General features: G+C 39.7%; 1 protein-coding gene across 1 annotated transcript; it reads left to right on the top strand.

Annotated features, from left to right (window-relative positions):
* Positions 1 to 4,071: 4,071 nt before the first annotated feature.
* Positions 4,072 to 4,773, top strand: LOC142181483 (uncharacterized). Its single transcript, XM_075254385.1, has 3 exons — positions 4,072 to 4,357; positions 4,442 to 4,495; positions 4,564 to 4,773. The coding sequence occupies exons 1-3, from the start codon at positions 4,124 to 4,126 to the stop codon at positions 4,726 to 4,728; spliced, it is 453 nt and encodes a 150-aa protein (XP_075110486.1). The 5' UTR covers positions 4,072 to 4,123; the 3' UTR covers positions 4,729 to 4,773.
* The last annotated feature ends 15,187 nt before the right edge of the window (positions 4,774 to 19,960 follow it).

The following is a 19,960-nucleotide window of genomic DNA, read 5'->3' as shown; positions in this document are numbered from 1 at the left end:
AATGAGACGTATCAAAGTAGAGAGAGAAAGAAAATAGTGTAACTTAATAGCGTATTTAGTGGCTTAGGGCTAGGAGGTAACCAAAATTAAATATTTTGCTATAAACCTTAAAAGGTATCTATAGAATATAATTTTTTTAAATGATATTTATTAAAATAAATAAGGTGTTGACCTTTGCTATATGAGGTAAAAATTCCTAAAATATAATGGGTTAACTTGGGTTCAGCCCAAATTGACCCATGAGCTAAAATTATGTAACACAACCCATTAATCTTTGAACGAATTGGACAGGTTAAATGGGTTTGGGCTCAAATTGTCATCCCTAATTCCAGCTTCGTTAAATAAAATATGCTTACCTACCATCTTGATTACACGGCGATCTTCAAGATAATGTGTACTTGTCAGATTTAGTTGTGTGATTTTGTTTCATTCAAAGAGACAACCAATCTATAACGATATAAAAACATAATTTAGTAACCGTGTCTAATTTAAACCTGGTTTTCTAGACTTAGCAAACTGATATTGAACATTAACTTGAAGCAATTTTAGGAGAACAGAGTTGCTGCTAATACTAATTGAGTTTTACAAGCTTTGACTGGTAATAAATCAGATACTTTATCATTGACTAACCTTCCAGATGGTTTGGAGGCTTCCTCTTACATGTCCAATCCATGTGGTCCGTCCGGACTAAAATGTGGTTTTTTTACTTAAAATACGCAAATAAGTGTTAAAAAAAAGTTACCAAACTATATATAACGCCACAAAAAGTGGCACTATACAGTAACTGTAACTGCACCGTTACTGTATAGCGCCACTTTTTGTGGCGCTATATTAATTAAAAGCTGACACATGTTACATAGCGCCACTATTAGTGGCGCTATACCCCTTATTAAAAAACTCCGTCTTCTTCTTCTTCGTTTAATTCTAACTCCATTATTTTACTCTCTCTTGGTCCCCCCCCCCCCCAATTTCTGATCGATTCTGCCCCATTTTTAAAAAAAAATTTGGGTCCCCCCGGCACATAAAACTTGAAGATTGGTGGTCCCACTGTCGAGTAGAGCTTCGTGTTATTGTGGATTCACTCTTCCGGATTCAAAATTTCGATCTATTTATATTCCGAAAATTCTAAATCGAGGTATTTCGATTTATTTTAAGTTTAAACTTTTATAACAATGCATATTACTTGATTTGTATGTGTTCTATTTCGGTTTGTGTTTATTTTTTCCGAAACTAGCATGTTAAATTTTATCCGGATTTAATTTTAGTGTTGTATAAAAATATGTAAATTAGTCTAAAAAATGTATTTGTTAATATCCTCATGTATATTTATGTGTTTTTATGTCGTTTAGTTTAGATTATTTTTTAGCGTAGTAAAATGTAGACCTTTTTAGCGTAGTAAAACGTAGACCCTTTTAGCGTAGTAAAACGTAGACCCTTTTAGCGTAGTAAAATTTAGAGCCTTATAGCGTAGTATTGTGTAGTATTTTAGCTTAGAATTCATTTTGTTTAATTATCTTATATTCTAGCATGAAACCCATAATTATAAAAATTATATATATATATATATATATATATAATTTTTACAATTAATTTATTAAAAAATATGAATAAAAATTATAAAAAAAACATAAAATTATTAATGATAGTTTGGTACCACTGGGCCTCAGAAAATCTAGCACGAAACCCATAATTATAAAAATTATATATATATATATATATATATATATATATATATTATAAAAATTATATATATAATTTTTACAATTAAGTTATTAAATAAATATGAATAAAAATTATTAAAAAAACATAAAATTATTAATGATAGTTTGGTACCACTGGGCTTCAGAAAATCTAGCACGAAACCCATAATTATAAATTTATATATATATATATATATATATATATATATATATATATATATATATATATATATAATTTTTACAATTAAGTTATTAAAAAATATGAATAAAAATTATTAAAAAAACATAAAATTATTAATGATAGTTTGGTACCACTGGGCCTCAGAAAATCTAGCACGAAATCCATAAGTATATATATAATTTTTACAATTAAGTTGTTAAAAAATATGAATTTAAATTATAAAAAAACACATAATTATTAATGATAGTTATCAAAAATTATGAATTTACAGTTGACGACATGGGTGCACCTATACATCCCGGCCCTCGGACGTCGGAGCTACTACCCCTACAGCCCCAGCATAGATCCGAGCATATATGGGGGGAGAGTTGCTTACGCAGACTTTTCGGGGCAGGAGAGTGGATTTATTGTGGGAGTTTTTGACTCCTCCCCGCGTTCTACATCCCCGTGTGGTCCATCACCTGGAGGAGATGGGATTATATAGGATCATTAGCATTGGCCGGATACAGCTCGACTATGCTTTGATCACGGCGTTGATTGAGCGGTGGCGACCGGAGACGCACACTTTCCATCTGCCCATCGGCGAAGCCACCATCACACTCCAGGACGTCGAGATTTTATATGGCCTGTCCACTGATGGCTTGCCAGTTTTACTGCCTGGGAATATGAGATATTTTAATCGGGATTCATATATGGATATGCTGCACAGGCTCACGGGCTTTAGGTCCGAGGACCCAGATGTAGCAATTGGGAGCAGTCGTATGCAGTTGGTCCCCATTAGAGACCACTTGGTGCAGATCCACGATACTATCACCGACGACTTAGCGGAGGTGGATGTGGAGCAATATACGAGGCTGTTGTTGCTTCTTCTATTTGGGGGGGTCTTGTTCCCGAACACTTTGGGGAACCTAGTGAGCCTTCGTTTTCTGCATCATATTGCGGACTTCGATGATACAGTCAGCTACAGCTGGGGTGGTGCTGTCCTATCATTTTTGTACAGGAAGATATGTCGGGCATCCATGGGCACACAGAGAGACGTTTCTGGCTTTCTGCCACTTCTACAGGTGACAACTTATTCAAATAATATGTCCTTGAGTTACAATTCTACCTAGTTATAGTTAATTTTTATGTCAACTTTGTATGTTAGGTTTGGGTGTGGGAGCGATTTCTGCAGCTTCGGCCACCTCTGCCACAGCTACCGGCTAATGTACATATTCTTGATCTCTCTCTAGCTTGTAGGTGGGTATTGCGTCGTAGACTTGCACAAGAGTATCATGGCCATCATAATCTCCCCTTCTGTAGGGATGTGTTGGATTTTCTGGAGGACGCACATGTGAATATCTAACTAAACTTACCAATTATTGTTTAACTAGGTGTTGCGCATACTAACGGTTTGTGTTATTATTTGATAGTTCATCTGGACGCCGTACAACGAAGAGCTGATAGGTACCCTGCCAGCGTATTGCACGCACGGCCGCCATATTTGGAGGGCTTCCGTCCCTCTCACGTGCCTCGATATTGTCGAGCATCATGCCTTAGAGCGAGTATTTCGTCAGTTTGGATTTCCGCAGCCTATACCGACTCGGCCTGCATGAGATCCATTATATTATGAGAGGGATGATCGGATGAGGGTGGACGACACATTTATTGATTGGCTGGCAGCGCAGTTGGGTATTTGGGACAACCGAGGGGACTTGACCCCAGCTCCGCAACACTTTCCTATCGAAGTTTATATGGCATGGTACCGCACTGTTTCCCGACTTTTTATCGGGAACCCAGTTCATCAGGTAAATGGTCGGTACGTCTCATACGCCGGGAGACATGAGGCTCTGGTATGTTTTTTGTTATTATCAATTACATTAATAGTAATTTCGAGTCAAATACATAGTTTATATTAAAAACTTTTGTGCAGGCGATTGGATTGCATACCGTATATCGTATGGGGCAGCAGATGTAGAGTTATGTCCACGATCTTGTGATCATGTAGGAGTATAGTCGTCGCTTCATGGATGTGGCTGCCCAGACACTGCAGCGAGGCCGATCGGATCAGTGTTTGGCACACGAGCCAGATTATGTTGACCTAGCCACGTACCAGCGAGGTCGTGGTATGCCACGAGGTGGTGGCTGACAAGCTGCTGCTGCTCCACGACGACCTGCTGGTGCCGGACGAAGTGGTCGTGGGCGGAGAGGAGGTCCCTAGCAAGGGGGCTTTGAGGCTCCTGCTGATGATGTTGCTGCTGATATGGGAGGTGGCATGCATGAGACCGACATGCCGTCTTACAGCCTTGGCATTTATGACACTCCAGGGACGTCGCAGGTGACCCCATGGGGTCAATTCTTGATCACGGGCTCGGATTTTCAAGGAGTGGAGTTGGGTAGATATTTCCCTGGCCCGTCTACCACTGATGAGTCTCGACCGATCCGAGATTTTGATAGTGGGCACCGACTGAGTTATGGCAGCTCATCACATGCGCATGTATGAGTTTATTAGTATTAATTTTATTACTGTTTTTACTATAACTTATTTATTTTCTTTAACTTTATTAATTTACTTTTTTAGGCTTCATGCGATGCTGCGACAGATGACTACATTCAGGATCCAGACACGATTATGGTAAGACAATATAAATTTTTGTGAATTGTTATGTAGTTTTCTATACTAAGTTTGATATTATTATGTAGCCTTCTACTGGACCTGACAGCACCACCGATACATGTCATCCTGTGCCGCATCCGGCCATAAGGAGACGACTTGATGATGATGATCCTGATAGCGTACCTGGGCGGCAGGGGATGCGCCTCAGGCCAACGGCTACTTTGAGACACACCGGATGCGGGACACATTGATTCGGTCTTCCATTTTTATGTTTTTTTGGTGTAAATAATATTTTTGTATACATTAACAACAATATTTAATCGAATATGACAATTACTTTTTTTAGTTCTCATTTCGTTTTATAGTATTTGGTATAGTAACACAATAACTTAAACTTAATTTCCACTTAAATTAAAATAAAATTTAGTACAACAAACAAAGAAAACATTACTACAACACAAACACAAACTTAACAGGCCAACATAATAAAAATACATGAAATATGAAAATGACACTAAACACATACACGCCAATGCTCCATCCTCAGTTGTCATTTATTCTTCGCTCCAACTACTTAAATCGTTCTTCCATTTGTTCTTTTTCTTCTTCTAACTCTTTCACTCTCGCCTTCACCTCCGCAAGTTCCCGTTTATATTTTTCATTGCGTTCATTGTGTGCTTCACAATTCCATTCTGTTCTCCATTTTTTATCTTCCACCTCCTTCAGTTTCTCCCTCATTTCTGTAATAATTCTATCTCCTTCCTTTTGTATTCTCTGCTGGTACAACCACATATTATGAAAATCCTGTAATCTCTCCCTGTAGCTTTCCTAATAACATGGTTCCTCAGACCATTCATCAAATTCACAAGTAGGTTCGTCGGGTTGCTTGTACAACGTGTTCATACAGCACCAATAGCGGCGTCCAGCGTTAGCACCTTCCCACCCACAATCCATCATGCATGGTTTTCCACAGAAGCAAATTGGTGGACGACCAGGTTGAGCCATTTGTGAAATATTTGCTTATAATAAAAAACCTTACTTACTTTTAATGAAATATTTCTGGGGGAAATTTTTAGCACACAAAATAACTACAATGACCCCATTATTTATAGGCGAAACAACACACATATAGCGCCATATCTAATGGCGCTATATTAGATAGCACCATATCATGATGTTGACAAGACGACTTTATGTTAGTCGGTCAACTTTTTTAGCTTTTCCAGTTCGACAAGACAAGACACACATAGCGCCATATATAATGGCGCTATATTTTGTGTATTAAATATCGTGATGTCGACAAGACAATACACACATAATAAATATACCGATAATTATATTAAATTATTATTTAAATAGGTAAAATGGGAAATTGCAAATCATAATTAACAAACAAGAAAATTTTATTTCATAAATACTTAAATTGTATACATAACAACTAATTATTACAACATGAACTCATGGGTAGTTAGGTACAATAGAAGAACACCCGCCCTTAGCTTGATTACTGTTGCCACCCAAAGGACATTTTCTACGGTCGTGTCCTGTTTGCGAGCATATACCACATTTGCGCGCATATACGGTATCACTAACATCCATTTGGTTCCGTATACGCGTTCTCTTCTACACCTGTCTTTTACGCAAATAGGACTTGTTACACACCATTTTAAATGGTTCTGGGGGCCAGTAATGCTCAGCACCCACTGGCTGCAACTGACCACTATATGTGTTTAGGTATTTGGAAACACTATATTGTTGATCAATATAGTTGGTCTCCGCATAACCAACACGTTGAAAACACTTGATGGCATGTGAACAAGGCATGTGGTAGATTGACCATTTCCCACATGAGCATAACCTTGTAGATTCATTTACAGTATGTACATTATTACCCCGATTATTATGGATAGCGGTGCGAACTTCAAAAATACCTCGTTCGTTATCATATTGCAAAAAGGAATGCCAATGTGCTCGCCGTCTGTATTTCTCTAATCTCTTCATAGGCACTGGCATAAATTCAACACCCCTTTCCATCAATTCTGTTGCAGCTGCAGACCGTTGCATAAACCTCTCCGCCATCTGCTTGAACGACATACGCACCATGGCTGTGACGGGCAATCCTCTTGCCGACTTTAATAACCCTTTGAAGGATTCTGACACGTTTGTAGTAAGAATTCCCCAGCGTTTGCCACCATCTGCGTGCAGCGTCCACTTTTCAGGGTCATGCCGCATTAACCAACGATATGCTGCCTCGTCTTCTTGCCTGATAGAATCCATATGCCTCCGAAATTTATGTTATTGGTGGTCTGTTACTGCCATCCACATCAAATCATGTAGATCCTTTTTGGGATGTCCCTTCTTGAAATTGGCCTTAAAGTGCCTCACACAGTAACGGTGGTATGCATAAGGTTCTTGCCAGGCAGGAAGGTTCTCCACAGAACTTAATATACCCCCGTGCCAATCAGATATTAGACAAATACCTGAACGCTATTTGACAATGTGCTCTTTCAGGTGGTTCAAAAATATTGTCCACATCTCTGTGTTTTCATTAGCACAAATAGCAAAGGCTAGAGGAAATATCTGTCCATTAGCATCCACTGCCACGACTATCAATAGCTTGATATAGTACTTTCCATAGACATGAGTTCCGTCTATGGATATTACAGGCCGACAATACGGAAAACCATCAATTGCTGGCTTAAACGCCCAGAACACATAATTGAATATATATTCTGATTTACCCGGACTCCGCCCAAGCTTCCATTCAACAACTTTTCTGGGGTTAAAGTGCTGCAGTGCAGCCATGTACCTAGGCAGATCCGCAAATGACTTGTCCCAGTTACCATAGACTATTTCAAACGCTCTTTTGCGCCCAAGATATGCCTTTCTTTTGGTAATTGTGTGGCCATATTCCTGGTGGACTCCTGTAATGCACTCTTTGATTTTATACCTTATGGACGCTTCGATGTGTGGAATAAATACAAGAGATATCAAGTCAATATCCAAGTTGAAGTGATTCCCGTTGAAAGTGTCCATTTCGCATGTGTGGGTGGGAATGTATTTACCCACTTTCTACATACCTGTCTTCTTCTTCGACGCACGCAACATCCAATTACATGGCCAAAACCACCTGCGACAAATAGCCCTGTATACCGTCGGACTTGACTCTGATACCTGCATCTCACGACACTCTTTAACATTGTGCATTTTACAAGCCCTGCTTACGCATTCTTTATCAGGAAAAAGCATCCCCTTTGCAAGCACCGTTGGTCTAGACTCATCCCACATTGCTGTCCGGATTTCATCAAAATCCCTTGTGAGAGTTTCCACATCCGGCACGGCTGGCAAGTTATCAATATAAGGAATCTCCCTTGAATGAAATGACACTTCAGACTCGTACACTTTTCGTCTATGGGGGGCTCTCTTCAAATCGGGTCCTTCCTCCTCGTCCTCTTCATCACCATCCTTACGAGCAAATGGTGTCTCGTCTCCCGATTCATCGGCATTGTTATTGTAATCGCTGTTCTCTTCCTCACTCTGTGCATCTGCCAGATCCTGATGTAATACGTCCTTTTCGGGCAATTGAGTGATTACGGGTAGTTCAACTTGCTCGTTTTCACTGCACATTTCAACAAAAATATAAGCTACTAAATTAATAAATGCTTTATATATGGCTATATCATTTCACTTACAAGTCGTAATGTGATGACATTCCATGATGGACGTTTTCAGTTAGGTGATGACTACCGGATGGGCCACTTGTAAAATTCATATCCGGCCGGTACCCCCTATTAAATAAATGAGCGTTAAAATTAATTCAATACGCCAAAAATATACATAATTAACACAAATGAAAATTGAAGTTTACCACTCTTCTTGTGAATTATGGAAAGTAGAGTATAAATTATTTTCTCGCTGCTTATTCGCCGACGGTGATAAATTTAAATCAAGAAAAAATCTTTCATCCGGAACATGTCCGGCAAAAACTGATCCAGAATAACCACCCGATCACTGGGGGATATCTCTACTACGCACAACCTCATTTTTTGGAACGTCTTCAACCTTCACGTACATCTCCAACATTGTGATTACAAGAAATTCCCGGCATTCTTCCAGAGTCCTCAGGAAATCACTCAAAGTGTCATCATCGTCGATGTTAAACTCTGAGTAAAAGGCAACCCCTTGCGGCGTAACGGAATACGGATATCTTCCGGTTACTTTGAGTATCACTGAACGTTTTCTCACACTCATTTTTTTGCATAACAACGATATCAATGTTTCGTACTCCATTGAAAGTGACAATTTAACATTACACTTAGCAGGTAAACTGTAGCCCACAGAGTTATTCTCCATCACAACCTCACCCCCCCAGTATAATGATACTCTTATTCTACGTTCTTCAGACATAATGAAAAAATACTGGAGAATTTAACAACAATAGAAACCAACGAGAGTTAAAAAAAATTTTAAATGAAGTTGTGGCGATTCTACGATGTTTATATAGGAAATGGCTAGCCGGAGAGGCTTTCTTTTTGTATATAGCGCCACAAAAAGTGGCTTTATACGCTTTTGAATTATTGAACCCAGAAATTATTTGTGGGGTCAGGTAATAAGGGGTATAGCGCCACTAATAGTGGCGCTATGTAACATATGTCAGCTTTTAATTAATATAGCGCCACAAAAAGTGTGCACCGTTACTGTATAGCGCCACTTTTTGTGGCGTTATATATAGTTTGGTAACTTTTTTTTAACACTTATTTGCGTATTTTGAGTAAAAAAAAACCACATTTTGATTCCGGACTCTATAAACTCCAATTCACATGCAAGTTTGTGCTATTAATTACATCAATTTTGATTTCTTAAGTTGGAGCTAACACCACGTGTGTGACCTTTTTCCTGCCAATAGCTAGTTGGTATCCACGTTGAGTAAGTTTTCTTGTCCTTTATTTTTTTTTTCTTTTTGATTGCATGAATTCTAGTTAGCCCGACTCACATGGTGTTGGTATCATTTTTTTGCTAATGAAGAGCATGGGTGAATTCAAAATCTGAAATCACTTCGTGCAAAATACCAATCTATCTGGTACCTTCTTAGTTCTTAGGTGTCAAAATTCAAACTTAATATAAATATAAAAATTTCCAATTGTATATTTTATATATAATCTTTTTACTGGATGTTCTGTAACGACATGACCTGTCGTTTTGCTTTCTAGATCCATGTTCCTCTAAATAAGACTCCCTATATGTGCTTTAGGTGTTTCGTGACTTGCGGGGTTGATTAGTTCGGGGTTTGGAAGGGTTCAGGTTGAAATCGGAACACTTGGTTCCTTGGTTTGGCTTTAATAGGCTAAGTTTGACTTTGGTCAACATTTTGAGTAAATAACCTCGGAACCGAGATTTGACAGTTCCAATAGGTTTGTATGATGATTTTGGACTAGGGTGCATGTTCGAATCGGGTTTTGGATAACCCCAGGAGCGTTTCGGCTCTTAAAATTGATAGTTGGTACCTTGAAGGTTTTAAAGTTCTTTAAAATTTGGTTTGGAGTAGGTTTTGGTGTTATCGAGGTCTGTTTGGGATTCCGAGCTTAGGGATAGTTTTGTATGGTGATTTAAAACTTGCACGCAAAATTTGATATCATTCCGAGTAGTTTAAGTAAGTTTCGGCACATTCGGAGTAAATTGGAAGAATTTGAAGTTCATGAGTTGACCCTATTGGTTTTCAGTTGCGATTCTTAGTTTTAATATTGTTTTCCACATTCTGAGGGTGCGAGCGAATCCGTTTTATTATTTCAAACTTATTGGTATGTTTGGACAGGGCCTCGGACCACCGAATGCCATTCGGACGATGCGCGGAGGTCGTTTGGCCTTGGTGAGCAGCTGAACCATCCAGCTTCTGGTGCAATCGCACCTGCAGAGGGCCAGCAACAGCAGAAGCGGCCCAGCAAGAGTAGTCCAGGAATCTCAGATGCGGGTGAGTGTGCGCACCTGCGAACGCGCAGGTGCGATGGAGGAAACCGCAGAAGCGGCCTAAGCCGCAGGAGCGACATGCACTCCGCAACAGCGACCAGCACTGGGCCTGAGGAATTCCGCAGAAGTGGACCTAGTACCGCAGATGCGGCCCAGTAACCGCAGATGCGAAAGTTCTGTTGGGCAGAACCTTCATTTATGTCGGGACTCAAACATTTTGTGTTCATTTATTGCATTCCTTGGGCGATTTTTGGAGCTCTTAGGAAGGCGTTTTCACCAAGCACTTTGAGATAAGTAATTTCTACACAATGTGAGTTAAATACATAGATTATGGATAGATTTAACAAGTAAAATATTTGAAATGATGGGTTTAGATGAAAAACCAAGGTTTTGATAAAAATAAGATTTAACCAAAAAAATGGTATGGAGTTGAGTGAAAGTTATATATTTGAGTTCGTGAGGTTATGGGTAATAACTTTCTTCGAAAATTTTTGGAATCCGGGCACATGAGCCGGGAGTGAATTTTAGGAATCTTCCAATTTGGGGTTGGGTGATTACTCTAATAGTTAAATAATGAACTTTTAAACATGGATTGATTAAATTATATAACATTTGACTAGTTTCGAATTGTTTGGCATCGAGGTGAGGCTTTAGAACAAAATTGTGACCGGAGAGTGGGTTTTGAGACGAGGTAAATCTCTTGTCTAACCTTGTAAGAGGGAATTGAACCCATAGGTGATTTAAATTAATATTTGCTTCTAATTGTGGGAGCTACGTACACGCGAGGTGACGAGAGTCCGTATGCAGCTACTATTTATGCTTATGTTCGGGTAGTTTAGGACCCAAATTATGAATTACTTGTAATGTTTGCACCCTACTTATTAATTAAAGTGCCTAAATTATATTAGAACTTGTTAGAGAAATTGTAAAGGGCCGACTTTCACTTGCTAGAATTGTGAGCGGATTATTTGACCGTCAATGAAAATTGTACTACATCGTGTATTAGCCTTGTTATAACGTTTAAGTCAAATGCTTATAAAGTATACTCTCTTTTTGTGGAGCGGGCTAAATACCTCGGCAGTAGAATAGATGTATCTATGGATCGTGCTGAACGTCCCTCGGCAGTGTACTCCTTATTTTGGAGAGGGTCGTACGATCTCGCCATAAATTGTGCTGAATAATATTCGGAGCCTAATCATACTTGATATTATTTTGTGGCTTGTGAGGTTAAAATAATTTAATGGCATGAATTTATTTGCAGTTTATTAATTTGCGAAATAATTGTTTGTTCGTGCTTGTTAATGAGTTATTGTTATTATTTACATAACCCATATTTATTTAGAATTTATGTATTCGCATTGTTAGCCCATAGTAAGTGTTGAAATCGATCCCTCGTCACTACTTCTTCGAGGTTAGACTTGATACTTACTGGGTACATGTTATTTATGTACTCACGCTACACTTCTGCACTGACCGTGTAGGATCTGAGGTAGGTGCATCTGGCAATCACACCGGCGCGCATCTCCGTTACCCGGAGGCCTAGTGGTGAGCTGCTTCTTGAGTTGTTCCGCAGCACCTAGAGTCTCTCCTTTGCATTCATTTCTGTCTATTTTCATCTCAGACAGTAGTTATAGTTTTGTATAATCTAGTAGTGCTCATACACTTGTGACACCATGTCTTGGCACACACTAGCAGACTTGTGATTTTTTTTTGAATTATTTCTATGGTTATGATTTCACTCAGCTGCTTTCGCCTTATTTATTTAGACATGTTGTTTCTTAAATATTTTAATTAAGGGAAAATTTAATTACTTGGAAATTTCTTTAAAAACAGAAATTACGTGGTTAGTTCACTGTTGGCTTGCCTAGCGGCGGTGCTGGGCGCCATCACGACCTATAAGAGAATTGGGCCATGACAACACGGTATTAGAGCACTAGGTTCACGTAGGTCTCACAAGTTATGAGCAGGCCTAATAGAGTCTTACCAATCGGTGCGGAGACGTCAGTACTTATTTTCGAGAGGCTATAGGGTATTAGGAAACTACTCTTTCTTCATCTCCTATCGTTCAGCTGATGTGGTACTAAGTATCTTTCTCTTATTCTCTGACAGATTGTGAGAACGCGCGCAGCGGATGTTCCGACCAGGGAGGAGCTGCTCCCCCTGTTGCTATAGGCCGAGGCAAAGACCGAGGGAGGGCTCTTACCCGTGGTAGAGGACGAGGATGTCTTAGAGTTGCTCCAGCTATGCCACCAGCGGATCCAGTAGATGATCCTATTATTGAGGAGCAGGATGAGGTGCCTACAGCAAAGCCAGCCCGGTAGATTTTATGTCCAAACCGGGATTCCAGGAGGTCATGGGCTGTATGCTACGGTTCATAGATACTATGACTCAGCCTGGTTTTATTTCCAGTAGACCTGGCCACATCACAGGCAGGAGGGGGAGCATAGACCCCTACCGCTCAGGCTCCAGGGCATGCAACTATCGTATATCAGACCCCGGGCGCACTACCCGTGGGCGGAGCTCAGCCAGTTGCAACAGTTATACCTGAGCCTAGGCCATCTGCGACCGGTGAGCCACAGAAGCTACTAGACAGATGGACCAGGCTCCATCCTCCTATCTTTGGAGGCGAACGACATGAGGATCCCCAAGACTTCATCAATCGGTGCAGGGACAAACTGCACAATATGAGGATATTGGAGTCCCATGGGGTGGATTTTTCTACTTTCCAGCTGGAGGGAAGGGGCCGTAGGTAGTGGTAGTCATATATTCTCAGTAGTCCACCAAACCGAGAGTTTGTTTTGAGTACGGGGATCTTATTCATGTGCGAATATTCTGTACCAGGCTTCAGGGCAAGGCAATGCAGCAGGGTCAACAGCCTATGATTATAGTGCCACTTCCCCTACCTATCGTCCGGCCACCCAGAGGCGGAGGGTAGGTGAGTAGGGGTTGTCCTAGAGGTGGAGGCCAGTCAGGTGGCACTCTAGCTAGGTTCTATGCTTTTTCGGCCAGGCCTCAAATTCCTTGAGTTACTAAAGGAATATGATATTACCATCCATTATCACAAGCCACAAATCAACTTCTCCCTCAAGGAATATGATATCAACTTGATTGCTTGAGGGAGAAGATCCTAGATGAGGCACACAGTTCTCGATATTTTATTCATCCAGGTGCTACAAAGATGTATCGCGACCTGAGGCAGCATTATCGGTGGCGGCGGATGAAGAAGGACATAGTTGAGTATGCTGCGAGGTATCTAAGTTTCCAGCAGGTTAAGTATGAGCATCAGAGGCCAGGTGGCCTACTTCAGCAGATGACTATACTTGAGTGAAAATGGGAGCGCATTACTATGGACTTCGTGGTTAGGTTTCCGCGTACCTTGCGGAAATTTGATGCAGTTTGAGTCATTGTCGACAAGTTGACCAAGTCGGCACACTTCATTTCGATTGTGACCACGTACTCTTCAAAGAGGTTGGCCCAGATTTATATTCAGGAGATTGTTCGGTTGCATGGTGTACCTGTTTCCATTATATCAGATAGAGGCCCTCAGTTTACTTTGCATTTCTGGAGAGCAGTACATAGTGAGTTGGGGACCCGTGTAGAGCTCCACACAACCTTTCATCTGCAGACTGACAGGCAATCATAACGGACAATTCGGATCTTGGAGGATATGCTCAGAGCATGTGAGATTGACTTCGGAGGGCAGTGGGATTGATTCTTGCCTTTAGCGGAGTTTTCATACTATAACAATTATCAGTCAGCATTGAGATGACTCTATTTGAGGCTTTATATGGTCGGCAATTTCGTTCGCCCATCGGATGGTTTGAACCCGGCGAGGCTAAGGTATATGGTACTGATTTGGTGAAGGATGCCTTGGATAAGATAAAGTTGGTTCGGAGCAACTTCGCATAGCACATTCTAGATAGAAGATTTATGCGGATCAAAAGGCGCGTGATTTATCATTTATGGTGGGCGAGAAAGTTCTCTTGAATGTCTCGCCGATGAAGGGAATCCTGAGGTTCCGGAAGAAGGGCAAGTTGAGCTCAAGGTTTATAGGTACATTTGAGGTGTTGAGACGAGTTGGGGAGGTTGCTTATGAGCTTGCTTTGCCTCCCAGCCTATCGGGAGTTCATCCGATTTTCCATGTGTCTATGCTCCATAGGTATCATACCGACAAGTCGCATATGTTAGATTTCAGCACTATTCAGTTAGATGAGAGCTTGGGTTATGAGGAGGAGCCAGTTGCATTTGTTGATAGGCAGGTTTGCCAGTTAAGGTCCAAGAAGATTTCTACAGTAAAGGTTCAGTGGAGGGGTCAACTAGTTGAGGAGGCGACTTGGGAGACCGAAGAGGACATGCGGAGCAGATATCCACACATATTCAGCACTCCAGGTATGATTCTAGACCCGTTCGAGTACGAACGTTAGTTTAAGATGTGGAGAATGTAACGACCCGACCGGTCGTTTTACTTTCTAGATTCTCATTTCCCTAAATAAGACTCTCTGTATGTGCTTTAGCTATTTTGTGTCTTGCGGGGATGGTTAGTTCGGGATTTGGAAGGTTTCGGGTTGAAATCGGGACACTTGGTTTCTTGGTTTGGCTTTAAAAGGCTAAGTTTGATTTTGGTCAATATTTTGAGTAAAAGACTTCAGAATCGGGATTTGATAGTCCCAATACGTTTGTATGATAATTTTGGACTAAGGCGTATGTTCGGATCGGGTTTTGGATGACCCGGGAACATTTTGGCGCTTAAAATTGATAGTTGGCACCTTGAAGGTTTTAAAGTTCTTTAAATTTGGTTTGTATTAGGTTTTGGTGTTATCGAGGTCCGTTTGGGATTCTGATGCTGTGAATAGTTCCGTATGGTGATATAAGACTTGCATGCAAAATTTTGTGTCATTCCGAGTAGTTAAAGCATGTTTTGGCGCGTTCGGAGTAAGTTGGAAGAATTTGAAGCTCATGAGTTGATCCTATTGGTTTTGGGTTGCAATTCTTAGTTTTAATGTTGTTTTCCGCGTTCAGAGGGTGTGAGCAAGTCCATTTTATGATTTCAAACTTGTTGGTATGTTTGGATGGGGCCTCGGGAGCCCCGGATGCCATTCAGACGATGCACGGAGGTCGTTTGGCCTTGGTGAGCAGCTGAACAATCCAGCTTCTGGTGCAGTCGCACTTGCGGAGGGCTAGCTGCAGGTGCGAGCTAGCAGTTGCAGAAGCGGCCCAGCAAGAGCAGTGTAGGAACCGCAGATGCGGGTGACTGTGTCACCTGCGAACGCACAGGTGCGATGGAGGAAACCGCAGAAGCGACCTAAGCCATAGGAGCGGCACGCACTCCGCTGAAGCGGGATCCTATATGCAGAAGTGGCCAGCGCTGGGCCTGAGGAATTTCGCAAAAGGGGACCTAGTACCGCAGATGCGGTACCTCAAATGCGGGCTAGTAACCGCAGATGCGAAAGTTCTGCTGGGCAGAACCTTTATTTAAGTCGGGGCTCAAACATTTTGGGTTCATTTATTGCATTCCTTGGGCGAGTTTTGGAGATCTTAGAGAGGGGTTTTCACCTAGCACTTTGAGGTAAGTAATTTCTCTACAATATGAGGTAAATACATAGATTATGGGTAGATTTAACATGTAAAATTTGTGAAATCATGGGTTTAGATGAAAAATCTAGGTTTTGATAAAAATGGGATTTAACCACAAAAATGGTTATGGAGTTGAGTGAAAATTATATATTTGAGTTCGTAAGTTTATGGGTAATAACTTTCTTCGAAAATTTTCGAAATCCGGGCACGTGGGCCCGGAGGTGAATTTTAGGAATCTTCCAATTTAGGATTGGGTAATTACTCTAATAGTTAAGTATGAACTTTTGAATATGTATTAATTAATTTATACAATATTTGACTAGTTTTGAATTGTTCGGCACCGAGTTGAGGCTTTAGAATGAAATTGTGACCGAAAAGTGTGCTTTGAAACGAGGTAAGCCTCTTGTCTAACTTTGTAAGAGGAATTTACCCCATAGATAATTTAAATTAATATTTGCTTCTAATTGTGGGGGCTACGTATGTACGAGGTGATGGGAGTTCGTGCATAGCTATTATTTATGCTTATGTTCGGGTAGTTTAGGACTCAAATCATAAATTGCTTGTAATGTTTGCATCCTACTTGTTAATTAAAGTGCCTAAATTAAATTAGAACTTGTTAGAGGAATTGTAAAGGGCCAAATTTCACTTGCTAGAATTGTGAGCGGATTAATTGACCATTAATAAAAATTGTACTACATTGTGTATTAGCCTTGTTATAACGTTTAAGTCAAATGCTTATAAGGTATCCTCTCTTCTTGTGGAGCAGGCCAAACGCCTCGACAGTAGAATAGATGCATTGATACATCGTACAGCACGTCCCTCGGTAGTGTACATGTTATTCTGGAGCGGGCCGTACTACCTTGGCATAAATCGTGCTTAATAATACTCGGAGCCTAATCATACTTAATATTATTTTGTGGTTTGTAAGGTTAAAATTATTTAATGACAGGAATTTACCTGGAGTTTATTAATTTGCGAAAGAATTATTTGTTCCTTCTTGTTAATGAGTTATTGTTATTATTTACATAACTCATGTTTATTTAGAATTTCTGTATTCACATTGTTAGCCCATAGTAAGTGTCGAAGTCGACCCCTCGTCACTACTTCTTCGAGGTTAGACTTGATACTTACTGGGTACATGTTGTTTATGTACTCACGCTGCACTTCTGCACTGACCATGTAGGATCTGAGACAGGTGCATCTGGCGATCACACCAGCGTGCATCCCCGTTACCCGGAGGCCTAGTGGTGAGCTGCTTTCTTGAGCTGTTCTGCAGCACTTAGAGTCTCTCCTTTACGTTAATTTCTGTCTATTTTCATTTCAGACAGTAGCTAGAGATTTGTATAATCTATTAGTACTCATACACTTGTGACACCAGGTCTTGACACACACTAGCAGAGTAGTGCTTTTTATGAGGATTATTTCTATAGTTATGATTGAACTCAGCTACTTTCCCCTTATTTATTTAGACCTGTTGTTTCATAAATCTTTTAATTAAGGAAAAATTTAATAACTTGAAAATTTGTTAAAAAGAGAAATCACGTGGTTAATTCACTGTTGGCTTGCCTAGCAGCGACGTTGGGCACTATCACAACCTATAAGAGAATTGGGTCGTGACATGTCCCCTAAGGGACTATTTTATCTAAGCTCAAACAATTAATTGCCAATCCTAGATTACTTCTCGATACAAGAATTGTGCAGTAACTGTTAAAATGTTACATATTGGTTGATTGAATGAGGTTTTTTCTCCTTAATGGTCATAGACAACACTCACCTTATAAATTAGATTTTGAAGTTGAATTACACGCAATGTCAATTTTCTTAGATATATTTACTTAGGTTGCTTTCCACGCCCAAGGATAAGGGTGGTATATGGGCCGGTTAGGTCCGGGCCCGGCCCCGGACTACGATCCCATATGGGTAGTGGGCCTAAACGGTCCTAACCGTTTAAGGTCGGGACCAGGGGTGGGCCTGATAAGTGGGCCGGTTATGCCAAAAAAACCATTAGGACCGGACCGTTTGGGCTCGGGCACGGGTCCTAAGTGGGCCGGTTCAACCGGTCCTAAACGGGCTCAAATGGGCCCAACGACTAAATTTTTTGGGGGGTTTAAAATATGGCTGTTGGCCTGCAAAAGTAGCCGTTTGGGCTTTGTAAAATAGCCATTTAACCCCCTACTCTCCAATTTTGTTTTAACCCCAAACTTTTTATAATTATACTTTTTCCTATTTTGAACTATAAATACCCCTTCATTCTTTCATTTTTCTCACAAATCATCAATATCTCTCTAATTTTCTTCTATAATTGGTTACTTTATTGTGAAAAATTGTGATGTTGGTGAATTGAAGTATTCAAGTCTTCAACGATAATTTATTTTCAACAAGTTGTTCGTCAATTCGGTAAACTCGTTCCAACTCTTTAGTTTTAATATTATAGTTTTTTTGTTTTATTTACTTTGTATAATTATAATTAAGATGACATATTCCTTAAAAAAGTATTTAGTAAAAATAAGGAAAAATTCAAGAGTGGTGAATCTAGTGGCCAATCTATTCCTCCTCTAATTCCCCGGGCTCCCCTACCCAAACCCCATACCTGCCCTCAACCTGCTCCTATTCTTGATAGTGATAATACTTTATTATAATTTATTGAGAGTCAATATGTGCATAATGTTGGTGGTGCTGAACACTTAGATGATGAATATATGAATTCTCTTTATGGTAATCCAACTATTGATGAAGAAGATGAACAGGAAATAGATTTAGATGAAACGCAACCGGATGATGATACACCCACTAGTCCTGTTGCTGAAGTTAACCCAACTAATCCAAATGATGCCCCGGTTGACCCCCTGTTACTACCCCCTTCTAACCATCACTTTGTGCGTTATATTAGAAGAATTTTTAATCTTACCTATAAAGGATGGTCTCGCACAACTGTAAAGAGCGATATTTATAAATATAACCATGAATATGAACAATATTTACTCTATTTATTTACTCATATTAATTATCGTGTTGCTATTACTACTGATATTGGTAGAAGTGGTAATGACTGTGATTATCTTACTGTTACAAGTCATTGGATTGATGTGGACTGGATAATGCAAAAGCGCATTATTGCTTATAGAATAATTTATTCACGTCACACAGGGCAGTTTATTTCTAGCACAGTTATGGATATTTGTAGATATTTTGTATTGGTGATAAAATAATGTCAATTTTAATGGATAATGCTACTAGTAACACTAATGTTGTAGCTTTGCTTACCACTACACTAAATCTTGCATTTAGTAACATTTTTCATGTTAGATGTATGTGTCATATTTACCATTTAATTGTGGGTGATGGTATAAGAATTTTAAATATTAAAATTAAAAAGGTTAAAATGGCTCTTCACTGGCTTTTTTATTCAAATCGTAGAAGTAGACTTAGGGAATATTTTTAAAGATGTGATGAAATTGGCCTAAGAGAAAGAAAGTTTCATAAACCTTGTCCAACTAGATGGAATTACATGTATGAAAGTTTAGCTGTTGCATATGAATATCGAAACCCCTTAAACTCAACGTTTAATGCTCATGTAAGTGATGATGATGAGCACCTTACAAATGCGAATTGGACTAATGTTAAAATGCTTGTAGATTTTTAGAAAGATTTCATGTTGCTACAAATGAATTTTTTAGGCAATATTATTCTACTATTTCTAACTATTTAGTTTATCTTGCAGAATTTGCAAATTTATTTGCTTATTTTTCAGAGGGTGGGGAAATTTATGAAGAAGCTATTGATTCTATGAGAAAGAAATTTTAAAAATATTTTTTCCCTATGCCTCCTATTTATGGTGTGCTGCCTTGTTAAATCCTACTATGAAATTAGGAGGTCCTCAATATTGGTATCAATCTATTTATAATGGTTTAGAACTTGAAGATGCGGAGTTGTCTACACTTTTGG

Source organism: Nicotiana tabacum, chromosome 6 (genome assembly GCF_000715075.1).
Source record: "Nicotiana tabacum cultivar K326 chromosome 6, ASM71507v2, whole genome shotgun sequence".
Lineage (NCBI taxonomy): Eukaryota > Viridiplantae > Streptophyta > Magnoliopsida > Solanales > Solanaceae > Nicotiana > Nicotiana tabacum.
Note: the sequence above shows the minus strand (reverse complement) of the source record. Positions and strands in the feature narration are given on the sequence as shown.

What these genes read in the sequence shown, in the direction of transcription:
- LOC142181483 (XM_075254385.1), top strand. Translation starts at nt 4,124, where the DNA reads ATGGGAGGTGGCATGCATGAGACCGACATGCCGTCTTACAGCCTTGGC. An exon ending in GCAGCTCATCACATGCGCAT is followed by an intron (nt 4,358 to 4,441) that starts GTATGAGTTTAT and finishes TTACTTTTTTAG; the next exon opens with GCTTCATGCGATGCTGCGAC. An exon ending in AGGATCCAGACACGATTATG is followed by an intron (nt 4,496 to 4,563) that starts GTAAGACAATAT and finishes ATTATTATGTAG; the next exon opens with CCTTCTACTGGACCTGACAG.